The sequence below is a fragment of the Cyclopterus lumpus genome, chromosome 3 (genome assembly GCF_009769545.1).
Source record: "Cyclopterus lumpus isolate fCycLum1 chromosome 3, fCycLum1.pri, whole genome shotgun sequence".
Lineage (NCBI taxonomy): Eukaryota > Metazoa > Chordata > Actinopteri > Perciformes > Cyclopteridae > Cyclopterus > Cyclopterus lumpus.
This window is the reverse complement of record NC_046968.1, coordinates 173,206-201,125: the sequence shown is the minus strand read 5'-3', so window position 1 is coordinate 201,125 and position 27,920 is coordinate 173,206. Positions and strand designations below refer to the sequence as shown.

General features: G+C 41.6%; 1 protein-coding gene across 1 annotated transcript; it reads left to right on the top strand.

The window, feature by feature from the left end:
- Nucleotides 1-156: 156 nt before the first annotated feature.
- On the top strand, nucleotides 157-27,332 carry abhd17c (abhydrolase domain containing 17C, depalmitoylase). The gene is made up of 3 exons (XM_034561340.1): nucleotides 157-1,042; nucleotides 13,519-13,698; nucleotides 24,288-27,332. The coding sequence occupies exons 1-3, from the start codon at nucleotides 558-560 to the stop codon at nucleotides 24,505-24,507; spliced, it is 885 nt and encodes a 294-aa protein (XP_034417231.1). The 5' UTR covers nucleotides 157-557; the 3' UTR covers nucleotides 24,508-27,332.
- The last annotated feature ends 588 nt before the right edge of the window (nucleotides 27,333-27,920 follow it).

Below are 27,920 nucleotides of genomic sequence, written 5' to 3'. Positions count from 1 at the left end.
ACATATCTGCCTGAATTAACAAGAACAAAATTAATTCGATACTGATAGTAAAACCAAGGTCAAAAATACAATCAAGTAATCTGAAATAAAATTACTAAAATAAATTGGCATAAAACAACCGTAACACAATAAAAGCTAAACAGGATATCCGGTTGTACCGGAAAGCCGGCTTGTCTCCATTCTAGAGAAGTGGCCGTTCTTGTTCTCCAATACATTAGCAACACATCTTGACGTATAGCAAGTAATGTGTTTCGAGGGCAGACTTGTTCTGCCGCGATTCATCACTGCATTGTGTTTGTGCTGTAAGATAATAGGAATTGTAAAGTTGCGTTTTAGTTACTCTCTAATCTTTATTACGTCTTAGTTGTGTTGTTAGCTAGCTAGCTAACTACCTGCCAGCCCGCTGGTGCGTTAGCTGCCAAGCCTAAAGGCCGAGCCGCCCGTCATCCAACACTGTCTGATAAAGTATCTTAATGGGGAAAAATAGGACCTCATATCTGGAAAACAACTATTAATTCAATAGAAGTGAATCATTCGGGCAACCCCGCGCCCGTCACATGCCCGAGCAAGGCCCCAGGATGAATGGGTTTTCTCTCGGCGAACTATGCTGGCTGTTCTGTTGTCCGCCCTGCCCCAGTCGCATCGCGGCTAAGCTGGCTTTCCTCCCACCGGAGCCCACGTACTCGATGCACAGCGATGCTAATGGGGTAACTAGCTTACATTTAACTGAACGGGCAGACTGGCAGTACTCTCAACGTGAGCTCGATGCCGTGGAAGTGTTTAGCACCAGAAGCAGCCGGGGTAATCGGGTTGGGTGTATGTTTGTGCGGTGCGCCCCGAACAGTCGCTACACGCTGCTGTTTTCCCACGGTAACGCTGTGGACTTGGGGCAGATGTGCAGTTTTTACATCGGCCTCGGCTCCAGGATCAACTGCAACGTGTTCTCCTACGATTACTCAGGCTACGGGGTCAGCACTGGCAAGCCCTCTGAGAAGAACCTGTATGCGGACATCGAGGCTGCCTGGCAGGTCCTGAGGAACAAGTGAGTATTTGGGATCAGATCTTTTTTCTTAACATGTTCTTTTTTGCACGGGCTGAAAAAGGGTCCGCGACCCACATTTTGGCGATCATATGCCTTCTAACCCGCCACATAAAATGACACTTGTGGTCTAGACCCGACTGCTAATGAGGACGCGATTTGGTTCCAGCTCATATTAGACTGTATCTTGCTGCTGCCAATAACGGGTCTCTTAATTTATAGTGGAGTCTTTTTCCACCACTCAATTATCGGTTAGTGTTAGTCAGAGGTAGTTTAGATTTCCAAATTTCTATTATTCGCTGCACTTTTATGGACTTCTCGTCTAAATTGTCTGAAATACGAAGTTCATGCTTGACATTGGCAAAGGCTTGTCTGAATGCCTTATAAACGTATCAGTTTACATTTTGTGGAAGCTCTGCAATACACTGCTGACATGCACATAGTGGCTCCTTAATTCACCCAGAACACTGCTCACTTCTCAACCCCGCTGCTGTCTATTAGGTGGCCATGACAACAGAAAGTCTTCATTGACTTCTGGCCACATAGGCCACGGGAACTTTCCAGGAACCTTTTTAAGTAACGCGTGAACTTAAACTGCACTCCTTGACCACATGAGTTTTGTTAGGGATTCTAATTGAGATCATTATTTCCTGACTTGTGTCTGATAGCCGCTGCATAATCGGGTTAAATCCATCATATTAACAGCAGCAGCAGTTTCTGACAAAAAGGGAAACAGCCCCCAGTTCACCTGTCCTGGGGAGTTAGAAGCCCTGGTGTTACGTGCATTGTGGACACATGCAGCCACTGTGTGTAGAGTTTAGTTGTTGCTGAATAAATGCTACATGGGGGGGCATCCTGGCTCACTCTAGTGTATTTAATTAAGCGTAATAAACACCTACAGTTGTATGTCAGTGTTGTCACGTCAACATTTCTGTTACTGTAAGTAGAAGAAACATATCTCTAAAACGCATTAAAGTAAAAGATTTTAAGCAAAAGTGTATTTTATTGTGTTTTGTTCGATTTTAGAGTAGGGGGGACAAGCAAAGCAGCACAATGCAAAAGGACACCAAGACATTTGAGCTCTAAGATTTGTTACCAAGGTCTCAGACCTTAAATTATCGTCTATGGGCTATGGCTTGTTCACAATCATTAATAGGAAAGGCCAGGTGATACAAATGGCAACGCTTTATACTTTGACTGCAGAAACCTAGTTCCAACACTCGGCAGCAGTGGGCTGCTGATTGCCCTAAGCAGCTGCACTCTGAAAACCCAAATAATTGATGTCCACAAATGCAGCTGGGTATCACTACTTGATAAGGTAATAACCCAGTACCTAGGGGTAGGAATCTCTCGGCACCTTTCGATTCGAAATGTGATTTACAAAACAATTATGGATTTATCTTGTTTCATCAGCATTTTTATATTCATGATTTATTTGTTTGTATATCTGCTATTAAAACATTGCATATTTGTAATGATTCATGAATAAAAGACAGATGAATTTACTTCCATTATCTTTTATGAACTAAATATTGGTAACAAATAGAACTGGAGGCTTACATTTCCAGCAGAGAACCAACAGGAAAATAAATAAAATAAATAAATCAAATTGGTCTTGCATCATCTTCATAGTAAAAACACAGAATTCAGCATGTTCTAAGTCATGTGATAAATAAATAATATAGACTTCTCTTCAAACAAATCCTCCTGTTATAGGAAATGATCATTCAGCTCTTATAATATAATGCTTTCTGTAACATGTGGAACAAGATTCATACCCACTTTCCTCAATGACTCCATGACTTTGGTTTGGTTGTGGAGTCTCACTGTCCCTTGAAACGTGGAGATGTTGGATCTCGGTTCCAAAGTGTGCAACATTGCTTAACGCTAAATTCTCTGTTTCTGACTGAGTAGAGGCACAAATCTTTGTCAAAAAAAGTTACAATCTACTTTGTGATTTGCTTCACCCTCTCTGAATTTGGCGGAAAGTGAATGCTTTCATACATGAGCTTTTAAGCCAGGGGTGCCGGTCAGATTGTATTTGACTGTTGAAGCTCAGCCGCCCTCACCAAAACTCTGCTAGTATTTAGCCTAGTTTGGAACATGCACAAGACGCATGTGTACTACATCTGTTGCGTTCAGGGGCAGGGGTAATGGAACAGATAGAATGGTATTATGGAATTGTTACACACAATCATAATGCTTTTTAAATTTCTGATTATTTCGTTTTCAGCATTGTTCGAGAGAATCGCAATGCAGCTAAGGAATTTTTTCCCCTAACGGTACCAAGTAGCATTGAAACTTTTCCAGTCAAACGATACCTGCAATCAATCAGTATTGTGCCCAGATCTACAAAAAGGGACTATTTGTAAGAGCATTTGTGTCGAGTGGGTTGCATGAGTGGAAGAATTTTGAATGGAGCACTGAGTGTATTTTTAAAGTTTTAGTGTCGCCATATCTGCTGTTGCATATCTGCTGCTACACTCTCCTTCCATTTTTCTCCGGTATTGCAGTTCAAAGCATGCCAGAGAAAGTCATAAGACGAAAAATCTTAATAAAAATCAACACATTTTGCAATACCGCTGTATAAAGATTATACATGACCCATGATGACTACTGTTTGGTATTGGTTAATTTTGCACGGTGTATCGATACTAGAAAAGTACCCGTAAGTTAAAAACGATACGATTTAGCATATATTTAGTATTGATACTTCATTAAAATAGCGTGCAATCAGAGCACACTCAGTGCTCCCCTCCCTGTCATGCTGCCTACACGCATTGACTGCAAGGGGGCGGGGCTGCCCAGTGCTCACACACTAACAGCAGCGCTCACATCATACCGGGTTGTATAACGTTTATTTTTTCAAATGTATTGAAACCTTTCTATACAGATTTGATGGAGAGCCTAAGGTGTTATTGTCCTATTGTTTCACCTTGCTATCATATGTAGTTTAAAGCTGATCATTACTTCATATGAAATAAAGTCGACCCATAGAGTTCTCATTTTAAACCAGCCTCAGATTAATGTCCCATTTGACAGATAGTCTAAGGCTACTGAAGGGAAACCAAAAGAGTCTCTTCCTACCGACCATTAAATTAACATTTCATTGTTCCATGGAGAGCAACCTGCCCAAGCATAAAACGGTGTTAATCATTAGGCTCTCCTTAGGGGAGCTCAGCACCTGAGGAGGACAAGGTTTATGTTTATTCAATAACTTTCTAATTACATATTGTGGAAAATAATTAAGACTATGCCCTTAAACAGCAATTTCATTTCACAGTGGCAGACCTTTTTCTTATCCTTTAGGGCTCTGCTGAATTAATGTTGCCAGAAAAACTCAAGATAAAGATTTGTATGCACAACAATTAGTTTGCGTGACATTTTGTTCATTGCTTAATACGTTTATTGTACTTGTTGTTCTTGTTTGAAATTACATCTCCCCAATCAGGCTTTAAATAATCACTTGCTGGTGGTGTTGTGCCCCAAACCCCTAATGGTTTGAACCGTCGCAGCTTAAGAAAATTAATGGGTTGGAATGAAATGTTGGTGTTGTCGGTTGCGACGTCAAATTAAGGGAGCTTGTCTTAAAAGAAGAAAGTGGAGTAATCTGTTACCTTATCACCATTTGGGTGGATAAAGATCATATGGCTGGGTTAGATGTTCCAATGTACCAATTCATATGAATGAGCATGACTCTGTTTCATTAGTGTTCCCCAAGCCTCATCAAGTCGTTGTGAATGTGGGCTTTGTGGGTGGTGTCCTCTGCTTTTATTGAGGTAAAAATGAAGCATGGAAATCTCTTGCCTCGTAGCTTCATTCTATCCCCGCTGGGCATCACTCTGTCTGATGTGGCTAGTGTTGGCACAACAGGCAGTGTGGCCCTGCATTAATGCAAAGATTCCAAGTATGCAGTATGTTAACTGGATTCTGTATACGTTTAATTTCTTTGCCTCCCATTTCTCATTTGGACAAAGAAATGCTGTACCATACAGCACTGGTGGATCAAGTGACTCTTCAACATTTAATGAATACAAAAATTGTAAGCTTATGATCATTTGCATAGACTATAAATCTATATATAGATTTGGAAGAAGAACTTAAGTTTTTTCTATATCTTAAACATTTTATACATGTTAGTGAGATGGGTCTTGACATTGGGTGTAGAATGTTGTACATAGTTTGGGCTATAACTATCAAATAAGAATGTATGTAATTGGAGTAAAAATAAGTCAATCTAGTTTCTCGTACTTTTCATCTACTATGTCTTCCATGAAGAGTACATGCTGCAGAATCTGAGGAAGTTGCAGTGTCTGCACTTATGGGGGCGACTGTGGCTCAGTGGTCAGCAGGGTCAACCTTCAATCAGTGGTTCGATCCCCGGCTCCGCTATCCCATGTAGATGTGTACTTGGGCAAGACACTTAACCCCAACATTTCTCCAGTAGCTGTGTCTATGGTCTATGAATGTGTGTGAATGTTAGTTACTGCTGATGGACAGGTGGAACTTTAGCTCCTCCCATCAGTGTGTGGATGTTAGTTAGTCCTGATGGACAGGTGGAACCTTAGCTCCTCCCATCAGTGTGTGAATGTTAGTTAGTGCTGATGGACAGGTGGAACCTTAGCTCCTCCCATCAGTGTGTGAATGTTAGTTACTGCTGATGGACAGGTGGAACTTTAGCTCCTCCCATCAGTGTGTGAATGTTAGTTACTGCTGATGGACAGGTGGAACCTTAGCTCCTCCCATCAGTGTGTGAATGTTAGTTACTGCTGATGGACAGGTGGAACCTTAGCTCCTCCCATCAGTGTGTGAATGTTAGTTAGTCCTGATGGACAGGTGGAACCTTAGCTCCTCCCATCAGTGTGTGAATGTTAGTTACTGCTGATGGACAGGTGGAACTTTAGCTCCTCCCATCAGTGTGTGGATGTTAGTTAGTCCTGATGGACAGGTGGAACCTTAGCTCCTCCCATCAGTGTGTGAATTAGTTAGTGCTGATGGACAGGTGGAACCTTAGCTCCTCCCATCAGTGTGTGAATGTTAGTTACTGCTGATGGACAGGTGGAACTTTAGCTCCTCCCATCAGTGTGTGAATGTTAGTTACTGCTGATGGACAGGTGGAACCTTAGCTCCTCCCATCAGTGTGTGAATGTTAGTTACTGCTGATGGACAGGTGGAACCTTAGCTCCTCCCATCAGTGTGTGAATGTTAGTTACTGCTGATGGACAGGTGGAACTTTAGCTCCTCCCATCAGTGTGTGGATGTTAGTTAGTCCTGATGGACAGGTGGAACCTTAGCTCCTCCCATCAGTGTGTGAATGTTAGTTAGTGCTGATGGACAGGTGGAACCTTAGCTCCTCCCATCAGTGTGTGAATGTTAGTTACTGCTGATGGACAGGTGGAACCGTAGCTCCTCCCATCAGTGTGTGAATGTTAGTTACTGCTGATGGACAGGTGGATCCGTAGCTCCTCCCATCAGTGTGTGAATGTTAGTTACTGCTGATGGACAGGTGGAACCTTAGCTCCTCCCATCAGTGTATGAATGTTAGTTACTGCTGATGTGCAGGTGGAACCTTAGCTCCTCCCATCAGTGTGTGAATGTTAGTTAGTCCTGATGGACAGGTGGAACCTTAGCTCCTCCCATCAGTGTGTGAATGGGTGTAGATGGGTGAATGATGACATGTAGTGTTAAAGCGTCTTGAGTGGTCGGAAGACAAGAAAAGTGCTATAAAAGTACAGATTCATTTACCATTTCCTTTTTAATGATAAAGCTTTGTTTATAATTGTATTTTTAAGCATGGTCATTTCAAATCAATTTAAATGGGCTTCACGTCTCAGAATGTGGTTATTGTTTTCATCCTTCATACTGTTGCCTCTGGCAATCCACCTGAATGCCTCCAGCATCCGTTTGGACCTCCCCACCACTAACGGCTCAAAGAATGAAAATCATATACAGGAAGATGGAAACATTTCTGTCTAACAGTGAGTTTTGGGGATTGCTCCACAACACATGTGATCCATTGCCTTGATCACATGCCACCTTTTAGGTTTTCCAAAGCACTTCCTAGACATGCACCCAGTCATCAACCCTTCCTTTGTCTTACAAAGGGTGACCTGTAAGCAGCATTTTGAATCTGAGAAAACCTAATGCTAATATTTGAATTTGGAGACTGTTCTACCTTGGCTTTGACTTCAAAGTTTTAGTGCAGTCAGAATGTTATCATGGAATATCTAGAACGTATACTTGAGCAGGCCATTTTAGACTGGCCTGAGTTTGCGTAGGAAACAAATATTGTCCTTATTTTATTATTATTATTGCTGCAAACACCTTTTCCCCCCACCGCTACAATTGCTGATGGTCAATGAGCTATTTTGGCCAGTAAAAATTGTGTTTTGTTATAGCAGCTGCTATCCAAGGCTACGGGCACTTTTTCTCCATTTTAATATTATCCTTTTACTTTGTTATTGTCATCTACTGAAAGCTCAAGATACAATTAAAATGATTAGGCAAAGTCCCGGCCCTTCCGGTGTCTCCCATGGGACCTTATTCTGGAAAACAAAAATTGTACAGTAGTCAATACCGAAACATTATTTGATCCTGTTTGAATGATGCCATGAATTGCAATTATGTCAGTCATTGTAAAGGATAATTGTCAAAGATGTCGTAGAGTCCCCCCTTCTCTCTCTCTCTCTGTGTCTGTGTCTCTCTCTCTCTCTCTGTGGCTCTCTCTCTGTGTCTCTCTCTCTCTCTCTGTCTCTATCTCTCTGTCTCTGTCTCTCTCTCTCTTGCTCTGTCTGTGTCTCTGTCTCTGTCTGTCTCTGTCTCTCTCTCTCTTGCTCTGTCTCTGTCTCTCTCTCTATCTCTCTCTGTGTCTCTGTCTCTCTCGCTCTTGCTCTGTCTGTCTGTCTCTGTCTCTCTGTCTCTGTCTCTCTCGGTCTTGCTCTGTCTGTCTGTCTCTGTCTCTCTCTCTCTTGCTCTGTCTCTCTCTCTGTCTCTCTCGGTCTTGCTCTGTCTGTCTGTCTCTCTGTCTCTGTCTCTCTCTCTCTCTTGCTCTGTCTGTCTCTCTGTCTCTGTCTCTGTCTGTCTCTCTCTGTCTCTGTCTCTCTCGGTCTCTGTCTCTCTCTCTCTGGAGGAAGCTGGTGTTGGTGAGAGCTTGCTGAGACTAAATGTGTGGTGATTCTTCTCAAACTTTTCACAATTCATTCATTTTTTTCATAGTTGTGTTTTGTCTGTTTGTGTGTTTTTTTTTGTGGGGATAAACCGTGTTTCTTGTCCGGGATGGCGTCCTCTGAGACGCCGTCCTTGAGACATGGGGTTCGGATTCAGGCCGACCCGGGTGTCCCGGTGGAGGAGGTTCTTCTGGCTGTGGGGGACCGTGTGAGTCACGGTAACCTGTCCTCCGCCTCCAGGATGAACGAGGAGCGCTTTGTGTCCGCATTAATAGCGAACGGCGTCTACCTGCAGGTGTCCCCGCTGGCGGTGCCCACCACCCGGGTCACCGTGTCCGGGGTTCCCCCGTTCATCCCCGACCAGGTGTTGAGCGCGAGCTGCAGTGCTTTGGGAAGCTAGCGAGTAGCTTCAGAACTCTGGGGCTGGGCTGTAAGAGCGAGAAGCTGAAGCATGTCCAGTCCTTCAGGAGACAGGTTATAATGTTCCTCAGTAGTCCGTCTAACACGCTCTCCTTCAGGGTGAAGCACGGGAACGGGCACTACATGCTGTACGCTACCACCGGTAGCATCAAGTGCTTTAAGTGTGGGGGGGGCGGGGCACAAGCGGGACGCTTGTCCTCACAGGCCGGCCCGAGGGGTGCCCCGAGCCGGGGGGACGCACCGGCTGAGGAGAAAAGTAGCACCGGGACTCTGCAGAGTGGCAAGCTGGTGGAGGTCGCTGGCCCGCAGGGCGGCGATGCCCCTGCCGTGGACCTGCCCACTGGGGCCGAGGAGGGGCTCAGCGGGCAGACTGACAGTCAGGTCTGGGGGCAGGGAGCTGATGCAGGTGGATTAATGAGGATAACTCAGATGTTCTGAGTGAAACGACAGAGGGCAAGAAGGTGGAGGAGTTACTGACAGGAGCAAAGGAAGGGAAGAGGGATTGTGGAGAATTAGAGTAGAGGAAGCACTGGCAGGAGCAGAGGAAGAGAGGAGGGAATGTGGAGAAACGGAGGGGAAGAAGGTGAAGGAAGCACTGGCAGAGGAAGAGAGGAGGGAATGTGGAGAAACGGAGAGGAAGAAGGTGAAGGAAGCACTGGCAGTGGAAGGGAGGAAGGAAAGTGGAGCAGGCAGCAGCGAAGGGCCGACAGGTGAACCTGACCAGAGTCAGGCTGCTGGTCCAGAGGTGAGTGGAGCGGCTTGTGTTGTGGAGGAGGAGATGGAGTACGAGACGGACTCCGACTGTGTCTCTGTCGCGAGTCCCAGGTTTACAGTGGAGATTTGTACAAGTTGGAGGAGATCAACAACTTCCTCGATGAAACGTTTGGTAAATCGGTGCAGGTTCTAGAGCATTTTCCGGATGCGGAAAAGTTCATGAAAAGGGTGTCATCGATACAGAAAGCGGTCGGGTTTGAGGTGTTGGATAAGAGGAAGCGCTACCGTCTTAAAAAATACATGACTGGTCTTAGAGGGCTGAAGAAAGATAAAAGTTCCAAAAGGATGAAAATAATTAAGTGAGTCTGTCATGGATGTGCTGCACTTAATACTTCTGTTACTGTTGGCTGTCTACTTCACGTTTCTTTTTCATATTTCAATGCACAAGGTGAGGGTTGGGTCTTTAAACATTAATGGTGGGAGGGACCGAGAGAGGAGAGCGGTCACTGCAGAGATGATCAGACAGAAACGACTAGACATCGTTTTCCTGCAGGAAACACAGTGACCCACATAATGAGGTCGACTGGGGCTTGTGGTGGAGGGGCCAGTATGTCCTGTCTCATGGGACCAACCTGTCTGCAGGTGTAGCTGTTCTGTTTGCACCTGGGCTGGATGTTAACATCATCTCCTCCACAGAGATATTGAAAGGCAGGGCTCTGGTGGTCAGAGCCTCCATACAAAGCATTTCTTTTGCCTTTATTAACTATTATCTATGCTCCAAACCAGGGCTCACACAGAACGGATATTTTCCACAAACTGAGAGATGTCCTGCAGCAGTGTGACCAGAACAAGTGTGTAGTGATGGGAGGGGACTGGAATTGCACCATAGATTCCTTATTGGACAGAACAGGAGAGGAACCGTACCTCCAGTCATCTACCACTTTGTCACAGGTGATTGCGGAGTCGGGTGTAGTGGACGTATGGAGGGTCAACCATCCAAGGGCTAGGCAGTACACATGGGTGAAGGTGTTGGATGGGATTGGTGCAGTTTAGCAACAGGTTATTAAACAGTCACATTCACCCAGTAGGATTCACCGACCATCACTTAGTCACGTTAAATGTGCACACCTCACCAACCACCAATGGTAGTTCTCACTGGCACTTTAACATTCAGGTGTTTCAGGACAGTGATTTCTGTCAAAAGTTTGAGGCTTTCTGGGGGATCTGGAGAGGGAAGAAGAGCGATTTTGAGTCCCTGAGTCAGTGGTGGGATGTAGGAAAGGCACACATACGTGTCTTTGTTCAACAGTATACAAGTCACTCCACAGTAAGAGTCAAAAGGCTCATTGAGGATCTAGGGAATGAGATCAGGGCTTTGAAGCAATTCAATTCAGTTTATTTTGTATAGCCCAATATCACAAATTACAAATTTGCCTCAGAGGGCTTTACAATCTGTACACATACGACATCCCTGTCCCAGGACCTCACATCGGATCAGGAAAAACTCCCCAAAAATAATCTTTGACAGGGAAAAAAGGGAAGAAACCTTCAGGAGAGCAACAGAGGAGGATCCCTCTCCCCGGATGGACAGATGCAATAGATGTCATGTGTACAGAATGAACAGAGTTACAAAGTTACATAAACACATTACATGAATATGACAATGTATGAATGGAACTCCAATCCATGAAACAGAAGGAGGTAGAGAGGAAGGGGGGCGGGGCATCAGCAGGGCCAATGGGAGGCCGGCTCACCAGCATCAGACACCTCCAGGTCCAATGGACCCTATGAGACGTGAAGTCACAACGACTCCGGGGAGGAAGCAGAGTTAATAAGGTGCAATGGAGAGATGTAAATTCATCCATAAGGAGAGAGAGAAGAGGAGATAGGTGCTCAGTGTATCCTAAAACATCCCCCAGCAGCCTATAAGCCTATAGCAGCATATCAAGGGGCTGGACCAGGGCAAACCTGATTCAGCCCTAACTATAAGCACTATTAAAGAAGAAAGTCTTAAGTCTATTCTTAAATGAGGTGACTGTGTCTGCCTCCCGGACTGAAAGTGGAAGCTGGTTCCATAATAGAGGAGCTTGATAACTGAAGGCTCTTGCTCCCATCCTACTTTTTAGGACTCTTGTACTCACTTTTTGTGAGTACACGAGCTGCAGCATTCTGGATCAACTGGAGGGATTTAAGAGACTTATTAGAGCAGCCTGATAATAAGGAGTTGCAGTAATCTAGTCTGGAAGTAACAAACGGGTGAACCAGCTTTTCTGAATCTTTTTGAGACGTGATTCTTCCAAATTGGTGGAACGCCATATGCTTTCGAGCTTTCGTGAAGTTTGCTTTAGGTCGCGGGTCTGAGGGTTCTACCAGGGAGCAAACCTCCTTTGCCTCACTGTCTTCTTCTTCAGTGGGGCTATCGAGTCAAGTGTCATTCTCAGTGAGCCTGTAGCACTATCGACAATATGATCAATCTGGGACGGACTAAAGTTAGCACAGGAGTCCTCCGTCACATTGAGACGTGGTATTGAATCAAATGCAGAAGGAATCTCTTCTTTAAATTTAGCTACAGCACTGTCAGTTAGACATCTGGTGTAGAAACCTTTGACTAACGGTGTACACTCCGGGAGTATAAACTCAAAAGTTATGAGGTAATGGTCTGACAGAAGAGGGTTCTGTGGGAAGACCTCCAAATGCTCAATGTCAATGCCATATGCAAGAACAAGGTGGAGGGTGTGGCCAAAGCAGTGAGTGGGTTTCTGTACTCTGACAGAAGCCAATCGAGTCCAACAATGAGATAAATGCAAAATTCAGATATAAATTCTGAATATGGACCTGGTGGCCGGTACAGTATAACAAATAGAATTGGCTGTAATGTTTTCCAGGTTGGATGTGAAAGACTAAGAACAAGGCTTTCAAATGAGTTGTAGTTTAGTTTAGGTTTAGGATTCATTAATAGACTTGAGTCAAAGATGGCTGCTACTCCACCTCCTCGGCCGGTGCCTCGAGGAATGTGAGTATTAATATGACTTGGAGGAGTTGATTCATTTAGGCTGACATATTCTTCATGGCTCAGCCAGGTTTCAGTAAGACACAATAAATCAATGTGATTGTCTGATATTAAATCATTTACTAATACAGCTTTAGATGACAGATCTAATATTTAGGAGTCCACATTTAATTATCCTGTTTTGTTGCACTGTTTCAGTAGTGTTGTTAACCTGTATGAGGTTATTTAGTATGACTCCTCTTCTGGTTACTTTTGATTTAATTAATTTAAGTGGCCGTGGGACAGACACAGTCTCTATAGAGTTAAGGTTAAGGGTGGGTAACTGCTCCAATGGAAGTGCAGAGAAGGGTGGAAGACTACAACTCTGCTTCTGCTTCCTGATCTGAACTCTGGGTCATGGATTAAGTCCGTTAATCAACTTGGCCATGTTCACAGAAATGAGACGCGCTCCATCCCAAGTGGGATGAATGCCGTCTGGACTCATCAGATCAGGCTTTCCCCAGAAAGTCTTCCAGTTATCTATGTAGCCCACATTGTTTGCTGGGCACCACCTGGACAACCAGCGGTTGAATGACGACATGCGGCTATACATGTCATCATTGATCAGATTGGTGGTTTGATTTAGGTGTTTTTAAAAAGATTGAAAGAGTTGGAGGAAGGTTCATCTGGTTGTAGATGTTTTTCTGACTGAGGTATGTGTGAACTGGGATGTGATGACTTGGACTTAGTTTTGGTTTTACTAAAGTTTTTATTGTCTGTCACTGTTTTATGTTGTTCGTCTCAAACTATGTTATTTTGCACCTTTTTTTTAATTTATTGTATGTATTTTTTTATTTTATTTTTTATCTCAAGGTTTTTCCTGGTTAAATAAATTTAAATAAAAATACAAAAATGTAACCGAAATCCACCTTTTGTGTTTTTTTGTTTTTTTTTGCATAAATGTGTTTGGCAAAACAATCCGAAATATGTGACTGACTGCCCGTTCCCCGGTCATGACCGATTTTAAGTGACAACCGGTATCAACCGGTGCATCGCTACCAATGACTTAACCTAGACCACGGTGTTTTTTGTTTGAGCGGGTTTTCAATTGTTTAAAACTCTACAGTATTGTGTTCCTATGTAAAACCAAATAAAACCCTGACTGACTCTGGCTTGTCTGTGTTGAACAGGTATGGCGTAACACCTGAGAACATCATCCTGTATGGTCAGAGTATCGGCACTGTGCCTACCATAGACCTGGCTGCTCGCTATGAATGTGCTGCTGTCATCCTCCACTCACCACTCATGTCAGGGCTTCGGGTGGCCTTCCCTGACACACGGAAGACTTACTGCTTTGATGCCTTCCCCAGGTGAGTCTCACCATAGCAACAGTATTCTGGGAAACTAGCGACCGTAATGTAAAAAACAGTTTCCACTAACTTGTTTCAGAACCGTTACTATATCCATATACACCCTAAATATAAGTGTGACAGTGATAACAGAAATACTTTTGTGATCTGTTAAGTTAAATAACTACTTTATTCAAACTGCAGGCTGGGGATTAATTTTTTAAGGGGTTGACTGAAAAAGGCACAAACTTGAATTTACAGCACTTACGCTAAAAATTAATGGCGTTAATATCCAGAGGTTTCCATTGAACTGCTGTTCAATTAAATCCATTTTTCCCTCTGCAGATGGGCCGTCTCAGCAGGTAGCGTTCCGTGTCTGCATATTGAGTCATTTCAAATTAAATATCTGCAAGGATTGATCATTTTAATTGGTTACATCAGTAAAAACATCACACAAATTATTAGATGGAAAAATTGAATAATCTAATTTCACTTATTATTATTTATCATTTACGGTGTTGCTGCAAATGATCAATACTAATATGGAAGAGCAGAGAAAAAGAAAAAAGACTCAAAAGACGAAAATAAAAAGAGCTGTAACAGAATGCAGTGCAGTGGTCATTCTGTATTGAAAACACAAACTAACTGAAAACCGTTCTGATCAGACATGAATGTCATCATGTATCTTATTGTTCACACAAAGGGTAACATCACCACCTCCAATAAAGTGTAGGCAAGATCCATTTTATCATAAACATTCAAAGCGCAGTGGTGTTTGTGTTAATGAGCCGTAACTATTCCATAAGCACCTTTTTTAATTGTAAAAGAGAACTCAAATATGCCGCTCAATATTTCATCAGCGCTGTCTCGCCATCATATTCCCGAAGCGGAGAAGAGGTGTCATATATACCTGACTGACAGTGAACAACTCTGTGCACCAAGGCCCGTGGAGCACAGGCACAACCGTGGTTCCATACTTTCCCGTCACCTCACCTAGCACATCTTCAGCACAAATTGCCATCTTATTGATAGTTTAGAGCTTCAAGTGGTTTTACATCATTCCGATGCAGATAGAAAGTGTTTCCTTTTTTGTGTGGAAGTAATTACCGAAGTCCGTACCCAAGGCGTGATAACGGATTGTTCTGACTCGGATTTTGACTTTACACCCGTTCCTGACCACACTCCCAGTCTTAGCACGACAATGCACACAACATCTTGGCTGCTAACTATCCGGAACGGGTGAACTCGAGACTCCCGTTGGGCTCATACACTGGCACTAAATTATGGATTTGTGTGTGCATGAGTTACTTTGCAACTTGTTAGCTGTGCAAGGAGACAACGTTGTCAGTTAACAGTTAGTGATCGCTTGATTAGTGGGAAAGTATTTCATCAACTTTCTTCACCTAGAAGGTCATTACTATTCAATTCAGTTTTTTTTGTATCGTCCAGAATCACAAATTATCCTCAGAGGGCTTTACAATCTGTACACATACAACATCCCTGACCTTTGACCTCACATCGGGGTAAAAAGGGAAGAACCCTTCAGGAGATTCCTATCACTGCTGAAAGAGGAGTCCTTTTAGAATTTGCCAGGGGATGTGGTTTAGGAAGAGAGTTTCAGGGAAAGGTGAGATGGTTTGGATCGCTTTACATTAGTGAGCCTATTAAAGATTATTTTTGTGACTGACTTTGCTAGATGCAGAAACCATTGTCCTTCAAACTTTACAATTTTTGCAACAATGAAAATTAAGCTGTGCAACAATGATGAGTCTGTCATCAACTCGGGCAGGAATTGATCAAACATGAGATTGAGAGCCATCTTCTTGATGTCCACCATGTAACGGCTCACCATTCTCCTTAGCCATATGTCAGCTTAGTGTATGTAATCTAACTGATAAGTAATGACTAGTGACTGCTTGTGTTTGTCTCGTATCTGCAAGTTGAGAAATCTTGCACACACCGCTCCATGTGGTGTCTGTAGGAAACCAACTGCAAAGAATTCAGCAATTTGAACTCTTCGTGCATTTGTTTTGGTTGAACCAAGCACAAAATAACACAAGCACCAAGTGAACCAAGCACATAAGTATTCTCTCTATTTTCAGGGTTCTACCAAATAGTTCAACGCTTTATCCATAACATTAAAATTCTAAATCTGCTATGTCTGTTCATTCATCATCATGGATGTGACAAATTAACAACACAAAAATGCAAAATACTCTGCTGACAATATTTTCAATCAAAACTACTTATACCTGCAGCAAAGCAAATGTCCAAAATGCAGATTGTTACTCTTTTTCATTAAAAGGTTGTAATGGATCTGTGCAGGCAGAGGACCAACTACCAGGATCCTATTGACCCAGAGCAGCGTCAGTCTGTCTGAGGTAAACTTGGTTACAGGGTGTATCTGGTCTGCCCTGCCTTTGTCAAGGTTAAAAGAAGTTATTATGTTTTCTGTCTTGGTTCCAACTACACACAGGAGTATTTCCGTAACCAGCTATCTGTAAGTAAACCCAACCAAATAGTTTTGTTGCCTGAAACTGAGGAGATTTCCCTCCGAAAGCCCTGAAGCCAAGTACATGAACACATCCACAAACAATAAAGGGTACAAAGTAAGTGGGACTCAGACGGACGAGGGGGACAGTGTCAACGGGGCAGGCACGAGACCATTAAAGTAAAGGTATGTTTAGGTGGGTTGTCGAGGAAAACAAATCAATCTGTTTTGACCAATAACTGGTGCTTAGGCCCCTTCATTAGGACAGTGTTGTTGTAGTATCATGCCACCTCACTGGGTTCATAATTTCATCACACACGGGATCGCTGCCTGTGAGCTACTTATGAACAGTCAGACGATGTTAAAATGAAATGAGTCTGCTTTGTCTCTGCAGATTTGTAGTCTGCAGTGTTGCATGGTAAGGAATATTAAGTGCGAGTTTCAGGTAGTGTTGTAAGATTGGACAGCACATTGGGACATGCTTGTTTGTGTGTGGATGATCTGCGTAGGGTTTAGCAGTCCACTGATGACAGGACAGAGAAGAGCTAGTGAAGAATACTATTTATTATTCTTTATAATCTTCATCAGGTTTCATTATATCGTCAGTCTCACGCATTTCACGAGTACTGCGTTTCCATTATATGTAAGATCTCCTAAGAGCTAAAGCAAATGCTAATTTTTTTGTAAAACAACAGTATTGCAATAAGAGCTCATGAAGGTTCTAATGTAGACAGCAGATGTTTCTATGATTTGGTCCACCCCATTTTTATCATTGATAAGTTAAATAACAATGTGAAACCAATTGATCGCTCCACAAACTACATCGTCCCAAATGATCATACAGTTGAATTAACATCTGTCAAAACCCGTTTCAAATTTCAATTAAGGTAGGATTTATGGCAGGAATGCGTCAGTTTTAACTAGTTGTTCCTAATAAACTCTGAGTATAAAAAAAACCTGGTCTGAAGGATTTATCATTTTATATTATTATATTGGTGCTATATCCAAATCACAAGTGCAGTCATTTAATAAATAATGTACTCAACAGTGTGGGGTGAAAAATGTGGGTGTCCACTTTTCGTTTTGTCAGATAAGCCTACTGTCCCTGATATATTTACTCAGCTAAAGCAAATGTTTTCGTATACTCTCTGCATGCTAGTGTCGGTCATTTACACTTATATATGGAGAGCGGGACAGTGGGCTCCTGCTGGTTTCCATAGAGGTCCAGCTGGGAGGCTTTGACAGTGTGCTCTACGTATGGACCATTTAGCTAATGGTTTACTTTGTCAAGTAAACCATTAGCTAAATTGTTCATTCTTTTCTCGAGAAAACTAGACAGATTTATAAATCTGACTTTTGGTTTGAAAAACATAAGTAACAGCATTTCAACAGATTCTGTTTATGTGGGAATATGATACTTTGTGCTTGGCACAAGTGGTTCATATTTAAATATATGAAGGTCTGTTGATGAATGCAAATTTAGATATTTTCTTAATTATGCAGCTCTCTTAAGAAACCCAAAACACAAGTCTACTGCCACACCAACAGTTATATACAATGCCCATTCAGAGTCATTTCTTCACACTGGATGCTGTTATAGACCAATCCCAGTGGAGTTCACCTTTTACAGCAAAACTGAACATCTGTTGCTGTCTTGTGGAGGTTTCTGGCTTCATTCTGCTGATCTTTGGGCCTGGTAGGCCGTGAAGCCTAAGGACGGTGCCATGCCACCCAAAGCTTCTAACAATGCCACTGAGGAATATGTCACCATGGCTAAAATGTGTGAATTGTTGGATGAGCAAAAGGACTTCTATAAATCTCTGCTTGAACAACAGGAAAAAAGCTTCAAAACATGTGTACAGATCATAGTTGATTCTTCAAACAGGAGGATTGATGATCTGTCGAAACAGGCCTATGATGTTAAAGTGAGTCTAGAAATGACTCAAAGATGTTGATTTCAAAATGTCATGTAAAACTGGTTTCAATGGTAATGAAACCAAACGTTTGATCTAAATCTCAGACAAATCAGACTATCTGGAGGGCCAGTCCAATTATTTCAGTTAAACATTTCTGAAGTGTTCAAATGATATAAAAAACACAGGGAAAGTAATAAATCAGGTGCTGCAAAGAGAAAAGACTACCAAAGAGCTTCCTTCAGTCTTTTTGGATGGAGACAATTCTCTTGACAAGCCATTTGACATCGCTCAAAAATGTAATGAATTCTTTGTAAACTTTGTTGAGGTTTTAGCTAACAATATTCTGGCTTGTCATGATGATCTACTGGATTTTATTAAAGATTTAAAAATTGAGAAAGTTATTCTTTTGTTTAAAGCAGAAACCCCATGTTGTTTTAACAACTATAGACAGATATCTATATTACCTTGTTTTTCAAAAATACTAGAAAAGATTATACAAAAAAGGATATTGTTTCATATAGTCTAATTCAATTCTTTACAAACACCAGTATAGTTTCCGTAAAAACCATTCAACATACATGGCTTTACTTTACCTTGTTGATAAAGTTGTTACTCAAACAAAGCTACACTAATATGTGGGGTTCCACAGTGGTCCATTATTGGCCCATTATTATTCCTAATTTATATTAATGATTTATCCAACGTGTTTGCTGATGACACAACCCTAGTTCTCCCTCATTCAAATTTCAATTCTCTGATTATGGAAGCTAATGCTGGTTTAACTGCCTCTGCTACATGGTTCAAATTAAATAAACTATCTTTGAATATCAAACAATCTAATTTTATTATTTTCAGTGGCAAAAAAATCTTACTCGACGGCTTTAACTGCCTCAAGTGTCATCTACAACATTTCTATGGATTATTATTGATGAAAGTTTAAGTTGGAGTAAATATATTGACTGTGCTAGTAGAAAAATAAACAAATCTATTAGGAGGGTTAAACATCTTGTCTCTTCAAACTGTCTCCTTATTCTTTATTAGTTTAATTTATCCTTATCTTTCATACTGCCATATAGTTTGGGCAAGTACTTTTCCTACTTCTCTGAAAAAAATGTTGGTCGTCCAGAATCGTTTAGTTAGGATTGTCTCGCATCTCAGCTGCTCCTTTATTTCACAAACTGCAGATTCTTACTATTTATGACATTAACATTTCTTTAACTTGCATTTTCATGTATAAGACACTTTTGGATGAAGGAAATATTCCTGATCATTTCAAGACCTTCTTCAAAGTGAATTCACTGATTCTTTCTTACTCAACTCGTCAATCTTCACATCTTCATCCTCCTAAATTACTGACTAGCAGAGGTCAATTCTCTATTAGATTTCGGGGAACCAAATTATGGAATGATTTTTCCCACCTAACAAAGAAATGTCATTCTATAAAATGTTTTATAAATTGCCTAAAAGAAAGTGTAATTGCTGTTTTGTTAGGGATCAGTGTTCATGTCTTTCTTTAGCTGTTGTATCAACATGTTGAGCTGTTTCACTCATGGGGACTTGGAGCATTCCCATTGCTTAGGAAATGCCACAGGACGCTAGAATCCACTTTCACATGCACACACATGCTCCAGACTCCATATAATTACATTATTTGTTCTTCTTTTTTTCTTTTGTTGTCTATCTAATGCATTTTTCATTTTATGTTTGTAATTTTGTAAAATTTTAAATATTATATAGGTGGAGGCTTCAAATAAGCCCAGTTGGCTTTTTGTCTCTTCCTGCACTGTGATATTCATTTATCTCTGTTGTGATTTTATTGTTTGAATTGTGCAAATAAAGAAATACTGGAAGAAACCTGTCCTCAGATACAGTTTCAACTAAAACACTAGAAGCTGGGTATTGGGTTTAGTCCTGGGTAAGTATGGTGTCATCTGTCAGAAATATAATAGCTTATTTTTCAGTTATTACCCTCAACTAGTGTCCGTGGTGCCACTTTTACCATTGCATGTTTGGCATACTGCAGTTCTTTGAGTTCTGAATTATAACTGTGTGTCTGAGTGGGAAGATAAAACATCTGGTGTCAGAGCTTCCCAGCTGGACCTCTATGGAAACCAGCAGCAGCCCACTGTCGGCATAAACCAGCCGTTCTCCAATCAGGTGTGATGCTGAGGTTTGGCCCACTTTTTGTTTTCAGTATATCACACACCAGTTGTTGAGTTGCTCAGTTGTTTTTCAAGGTTGACAAGTATATTAGAATTAACACTTCTCACAAGTTATACTTGGTTTTGTTCTTTTACAATTTCTCTGGATGAATAGCTCGTTCCTCTTATACAGGACAGCCTATGCTCCAAGCCTTGGAACAAGCATGTTTCACGGCCCAAAACTGAATTATTGGTCCATACAAAGAGCACACTTTCCTTTCCGTAAAGAAGTTCTGGCACACCATTAAGTCTGCGTGTGATTTTAAAAACTCTTGATTCAATCTATATAAACATGGCAAGATGAAGGTCTAAGGACTGACGGATAAAGTGACATATGTCCCCTTCTTCAAGATTTATCGTGCATAACATTTTCTAAGCATCAGGTATGCCTTTGTGGCTCAAATGTACTCACAGGCTGCACAGTATGCGCTTATTACCAAATATTTACAATGACTGCGGTTCAACTCTATCTGAGAAAAACTGTTGCATTATTGCTTTAAAATTATGATATAATTGTTAGCATCCCTAATTATTAATGCTTCAGGAGGAAATTAACATGTTCATTGGATAGGAAGTACAAGGAATAGGACCATCATCGTTGTCCTTTCTTAACATGTCTCCATATATTTCCACCATCCTCTCCTGAATGCTGAAGGTGTGTTTGGGGCTCAATCCGCTACATCGGCGCCTGAAAAACTGAAAGCCCAATCTAAGCTTGTGTACATAGCATATGTACAGGCTGTGCTAGTCACGGCGGCTACACACTATTCAGTAGGCAGAGTAGTTGGTCATCTAACTGAGGGAGTTCATGGCTTCAGTGACAAATTCTACTCCTCAGTTGAATGCCCTCCCAACTATGCTTCTCACAGGGCGAAATGAAGACTTCACATCACTTGTATATGGTATAGAAAAATATTTACATGTATTGAGAATGTATTTACTTCTCTAAATAACTCTTAGTTTTTTTATCTATGGTTACCTTCAGCAGTCAAGTTTTTGTTTAAAATTATAAATGTTATATTGCATTTATTTCCTTTGTTTATTATGTCACCTGGATTGAATCACAGTAAACAACATTATGCTGAACAAAGGTACCAATTTATTTCTGCTTGATGATCAGTTTAATTTGCCAATGTTTGTAAGACAAATGCCATAAGATTCAACATCCATTTACAGTTTTTAAAGCTGGCTTTACTTAAGCTTCAATCCTCTCGCGCTCAGCTTCACTTGGTATTAGGTAATGACGTGATTGTGACGCAGTATTATTTAGGATTTCTACCTGTATTTTCATCAAGGATATGGTGCTAACAGCCACAGGCAGAGTAGAGCAGACAGATATGGTATGGTCACTCGCCATGCAATTTCTGGACATTTAATGAAATGATCATTTAAACTGATTTACTGGTCCTTTATAACGTTTGACAAACATTTCCAGATAGATGGAGCGGTAGAAAAAGAGTGTGGCGGAAGTGTTTTTAAATTGTACAATGTGTAGTGTTTTTGAAACCGTGAGCACACTACTGGATAAATGAGACCTGGATCAGATGTCAAGGCGCTATGAGTAATTGATGTACGAATGGTCATTTTACAGGCTAAGTATACTTAAATGAAACTTCTACCAAACCCCAACCCAGATGGTTAGTCAGTATCTGTAAACCAAATGTTTGCCAGTCACAGGCATTATTTGCTACTGTGTAACAGATTTCGCTGTATAGCTTTGAGCACATTTTTATAGTAATATTGAGAGATTATGTGCATGTGGGACAGAAAAATCTGCCATAATTCAGTCTGTATACCCCAGCTGGGAAGTGAATGGTAATGGCGTATTCCATCTGGAATCAAATTAGCTCACAATGATTTCTCTGCGTTAATCTTCCAACTAACCTCCATCTTAACAGCAGTGCCCCGTGGAGGCTCAACTCCCACACCTAGTTATGGACGGGGATGATCAGTACGGATTTCTATGCACAGCTGGCTTTACACAATTCCATCCAGTGCCACAAGACACAGCTGATTTATTTATGTAAATCAATGCTGGTATGTTTATAGACTGAAACATTAACACCTCCATGTTATTGTCTTTGGAACAAGAGACAGTTTTTCCTTTTCCCCGACGACTTTCGTTGACAACACAATCTTAATTTATGATCTGGCCAATTGTTTCAGAATATTCCAGCATTTTTCACAACCTTAATCAGTTAATTGAGATTGTGCAGATGTTGGCCGCAGTTTTATGATGTTTTTAGCAACCAATTAACTGCTTAAAAAATGAGTCATCAGAATGATTGCTGTGATGCTTTTAGACATGTGAGGGCACGCTAGATTGGCAAGACCCATCCATCATCTTTGGCGGTGCCAGCTCCAGAGATGACAACTGGTTATTTAATATTACCTAAAGAACAGTCTGGTCTCACCAGCCTTTAGGTAATTTACCAGTGATGTCTCCCAAGCATTTAAGTGTGTGTGTGTGTGTGTGTGTGCGTGTGTGTGTTGCAGTGTATGAATTGGTGTAAATGTGTGAATGATGTCATGTAGTGTTAAAGCGCTTTGAGTGTTCAAAAGACTAGAAAAGAGATCTGCAGTCCATTCTTCTGTTCTTGCACGTTTTAATTTGAATTCCCTTTTCTACCACAATGAGTAAAAAATAGTTTGAATATCCGTTATCGGCAATCCAATCCATCAGACTGTTGAAAGATTATAATGCTTTAACCGATTCACCATATTCACATGTTGGATATTCAATTCAGTTTATTTTGTATAGCCCAATATCACAAATTATCCTCAGAGGGCTTTACAATCTGTACACATACGACATGCCTGTCCCAGGACCTCACATCAGATCAGGAAAAACTCCCAAATATTAGGAAAAAAAAGCTTCACAGGAGAGCAACAGAGGAGGATCCCTCTCCCTGGATGGACAGAAGCAATAGATGTCATGTGACCAGATGAACAGAGTTACAACGCATCTAATGGAATTGACAAATGTATGAATAATTAATAGTAGGCATTGACCACGATCCAGACCTCTACAATCCATGAAACGGGATTATTATATTGATATATTCAATATTATATTATAGGGTGGGAAGGAATCCCACAGAAACTAGTCAGACTGCTATTTAGCTATGGTAAATTGGTCCTAACATTTGACTAGTGTACTCAAACTAAGGGTAGAAATGTGGGCAGATAAGTCTGTAGAGATCCCCAAATGACAAAGGGATACAGCGACTGGATTGAAGTACATCCACAATATTGAAGGGAAGACCATCGGCATGACCAGCCTCATATATTAGTGGCAGCAATCTAGTGCTAATGCTAGCTAAACTTGGTGAATGTGGAGCGCTGACGTTAGCTAGTACTGCTACCCTCAACTGTGACTGAAACCAAAACCCAGATGATATACAGACTCATTCAGCTCTCAGGTGATTTGTTTGTCAGCTAAACAAGTCTGTATAAAGTCTTTGGTTTTGGTTCCAGTCACAGTTGAGGATAGCAGCACTATTGGCCTGCTGTCGTATAACTCCTAAATCAGACCAGGCTTAAACGCTGGAGAAGTCTCTCACTTCATCGTTGATTGTTACACCGACACCAAGTCGAGGCATTGATCCCTTGTGCCAACTTTAGCTAATAAGTTAGCTACTTTCCAACTGAATTTAAGTACTGTTCAATAGTAACATGCCGGGTGTAGATGGTCTTTCCTTCGATCCAGTCACTGTATTCCTTTTGTGTGGACTCTTTTGGGGATCTTTACAGAAAATGTTTCCATTGTCTCAACACTTAGCTGGAGTACACAAGCCAAATATTTGGACTACTTCACCATAGCTATATAGCAGTCTGACTAGTTTCTGGAATACTCCTTCCTTCCACCCCGAACGTAAAATGAGAGCAAAGTGGCCTCCATTTGAATAGGGTCAATTCTCTTCTCGATAGCCAATTGTCACCACTTACTGATATCTGTCTTCCATACTTACCCATATCTCTCTGTCTCTTTTTGCTGCATAGTATTGACAAGATGTCGAAGGTGGCGTCCCCAGTGCTGGTGATCCACGGTACGGAAGACGAGGTCATCGACTTCTCCCACGGTCTGGCCATGTACGAGCGCTGCCCCCGCGCTGTCGAGCCACTGTGGGTGGAGGGAGCCGGTCACAACGACATTGAACTGTACGCCCAGTACTTGGAGAGACTCAAACAGTTCATCTCCTTTGAGCTTCCCACATCCTGAGGGGAGTGCAGCACTCAGGCCTGGGTTCACACTCAAGAAGCCGCCTCCTTCTCATCTCCCACTTTCTTCTTAGCATTGGGGCAGGACTGGAGTCAGCTGATCACACCGGTCTCCCCTAACCTTGGAGCCATTATAGGGTAGGAATGTGTAGTGGACTGGAAGAGGAAAAAAGGGTTTAGTGTTGAGGTACAGGCGAGAGTCAGTGGCCAGTACCGGCCGGGAGTTAATATATATTGTCCCAAAACCTGGCTGGTGCTCCTACACGTGGACACATGTCAATGAGCCCAGGCCAAGGCAGTGTTTGCACTCTCTGCTCAATCTGAATTCCTTCTGAACTCCAGCTCTCCTTCCCTTCCTCTACTCACTCGGTCTCCCTGAGTGTTTCTGTGTCAGTGTATCTCACTGTGAGCGTCAGTCTGTCACATTTCCTTATTTTTCCCTCTGTTCCTCCCATCCTTGCTTCTTTTTTTTTACCGAGTCTTTGCAGTGTTCAACTTGATTTTTATATTCTTTTATACCAGGTGAAGAAGTATCAATTTTGCACTTCGAAATACAAGTGTTTTACCCTTTCTTTATTTTTAAGTTACCATTCAGGGTTTACCAAACAATTGCACTTTTATTGTGCAGATTTTCCAGGTAAAGATTTTTCTTTTTGGAATGTGTATATTTGATTCTTTTTTGTTGTCTGCATTCCATGTTTTTAATGCAGGTAGAACTTGTGTTCAGTTGGGGTGTGTTTTTAGAAGCTGTTAACCAGAGTGCTCAGCTGCACATCTGGCCTTTGTTGTTGTGATCATGCTTCTCTCTCATACAGGAAGACAATAATGCCAAGCTTCATTAGGAAATATAATATGCCTTGCTCATTGCCACCCATACAAATCTGGGAGATTATTACTTGCATACTTGCATACTTTAGAGCCACTGGTAAATTGAGCAGTCAGCACATGTGTCAATATAAAGCCAACATTTAGAGTTTGTCTATTAACAATGATTAACACCACGAAAGGCTGCAGTAAAGCGCAATGTGCACCTCGGAAAGTGTTTATTGCAATATGTTGTGATTGGTGGATCATCGACATGTAAAACGTAATGCTGATCGATCTCAATGATCTGTTCTCAACGGGTCATTGATATAATCTGATGTTTCACAATATAAAACACTTTGGCATCTGGTGAAGCCATTGATGGAAAAATTAATATTTCTCTGTTACACACAGTCTAATTAGCGTGTTCATTTTGTGTGTGCATCAAAATGCTCACTTATTGTATCGCACCAGGTGCTCACCATTGCCATGTAATACAGAAGCTTTCCTCAGTAGGGAGAGCAGCCGGTATCGGGCTGTCCTGTAATAAACTGGAGATCATGTGGTGATCAGACTTGGCTCGGTGCTCTGAACTACAGCCGGGAGCTTGGTGCTGGGTCACCTGCAGACCGATGACACTGAACGTTGAACTCCGCTCCATGTGGAGGTGTTCAATGTGAACACGCTGTCGCTGGGTTTTTGTGTTATCAGTAATTTCACACTACAAATGAAGCCTTATGTTCGTAAACATTTCACCCAGTCCTGTTGACGACAGCAGGTCTTCAGGGGGACTGAGAACTGCTGCTAACCATCAGATAAATCAGTCATTCAATCACTGTGAAAGCCAGACAGTTTGGGGTCTACTGAAACGATCCTGACCACTGTCACCCCCTTCAGTCAGCCATGTGCTCCTGCTTGCAGTCGGAGAGGGTCCTCTCTTACCAACGCTACGTCTGCTGAGCCCTGTGGCGGTTTGCTGCTGTTCAAAGACAAAGAACCACGATGGGGAAATGAAATGCTGTGGAAAGCAAGGCATGCAAATCCCTCTTATAGTTGCAGACATTTCAACTGTTTTAATTGTTTGTTCTTTTACCCTTGCAAAGTAAAACACAAATACCTCCTGTTTCATGGATTGTGGAGTTCCATTCATACATTGTCATATTCATGTAATGTGTTTATGTAACTCTAACTCTGTTCATCTGGTCACATGACATCTATTCTTCTGTCCATCCGGGGAGAGGGATCCTCCTCTGTTGCTCTACAGAAGGGTTTTTCCTGATCCGATGTGAGGTCAAAGGTCAGAGATGTCGTATGTGTACAGATTGTAAAGCCCTCTGAGGATAATTTTTAATTTGTGATATTGGGCTATACAAAATAAACTGTAGAACTAAAACATTCACATTGGAGTAGGACAAGAAACCCTATCCCATTTGCAGTAAATTCAGAACACGTTTTCAGAGGCGAATGGTGTCTGAGGGATATTTGCATAGTGATTATTGATGATCATTTGATCGCTCTGTGTAGTGGTTTGAAGTGGTTTGTCAGTTAAGTATTTAGTGTTTTCTGATTCTAGCTGATGTTTTTGGATAAAGAGCCCTTGGTCATCTCTAGTGTATTTCCTGTAGCTCCTCTTTTTAAAGGAAATGAAGATCCTGCTTTAGTGCTGATTATTGTTTTGATACTGACATTTTTATGAGGTTTTCCAGTCTAAATGTTGATAGTTACACTGTCTCTTAAGCTGCTTTGTACAATTATCCTCTGTGATAGTATACTTCAATATCTTCTCTATACATATTAGCCCTCACACAGGGTCGTCTAGTCTCATTGCTTTAACACTGGAATCACAATATGCAAATGGTAGGCAGATGAATCCAGTAGAATCCGATTTTGGTAATGTGTAAAACAGATGAAATGAGCCTTAAACATGCCGTGAACTGATTGTCATACATGTGGTAGTAGCAAGAAGGCAGCAAAATGGATGTGTTAATGCTTATAATGGAATAAAGGATGCATGGAAGTGTGTCTCACCTGATTGTGTCTGTGTTGGAAAGATGTATTCTCACTCCTGCTAGGTTCTGAACGGAGGGTGGGTGACTTCACCCTAACATACTCTCCCTCCAGTGGGAGGTATTCAGGTTTATTTCGTCAGTGTTAAAACACATATTCAAATATATCTGGAGAAATGTCTACCTCATACAACCCCTCTTCAAAGACCTGAACTATTCCCTTAAGGAATGTTCATCATTAACAAGTTGCTTTTTTAGTATGTATATTGGTTCTTTATTAGTCATTATAAAGCACTTCAAGGCCCAGTGTGTAAGATTGAGTGTCTAGTGGATTATCCGGTCAGAACCCACTAGACACCCCTCTGCTCCGCCTCCCTTTCACAGGTTGGAGAGCTACAGTGGCCTTCAGGTCGGGAGTTATCTTTAAGATTGTATTTCGACTAGGAGCTACTCTCTGCAATGCTCTGTTCTTCTACGTGACTAAATCATCTAGAAAGATATATGATATTTCAGAACAGGGTTAGAAGATATCATTTATATCTAACTAATAACACACAATATAAAGTTATCAATATAAATTCATCAATATAAAGTCACAATATAA

Coding starts and splice junctions, on each gene's coding strand:
- abhd17c (XM_034561340.1), top strand. CDS start 558: ATGCCCGAGCAAGGCCCCAGGATGAATGGGTTTTCTCTCGGCGAACTA. Junction 1,043..13,518: donor TGGCAGGTCCTGAGGAACAA/GTGAGTATTTGG, acceptor TGTGTTGAACAG/GTATGGCGTAACACCTGAGA. Junction 13,699..24,287: donor TGCTTTGATGCCTTCCCCAG/GTGAGTCTCACC, acceptor TTTGCTGCATAG/TATTGACAAGATGTCGAAGG.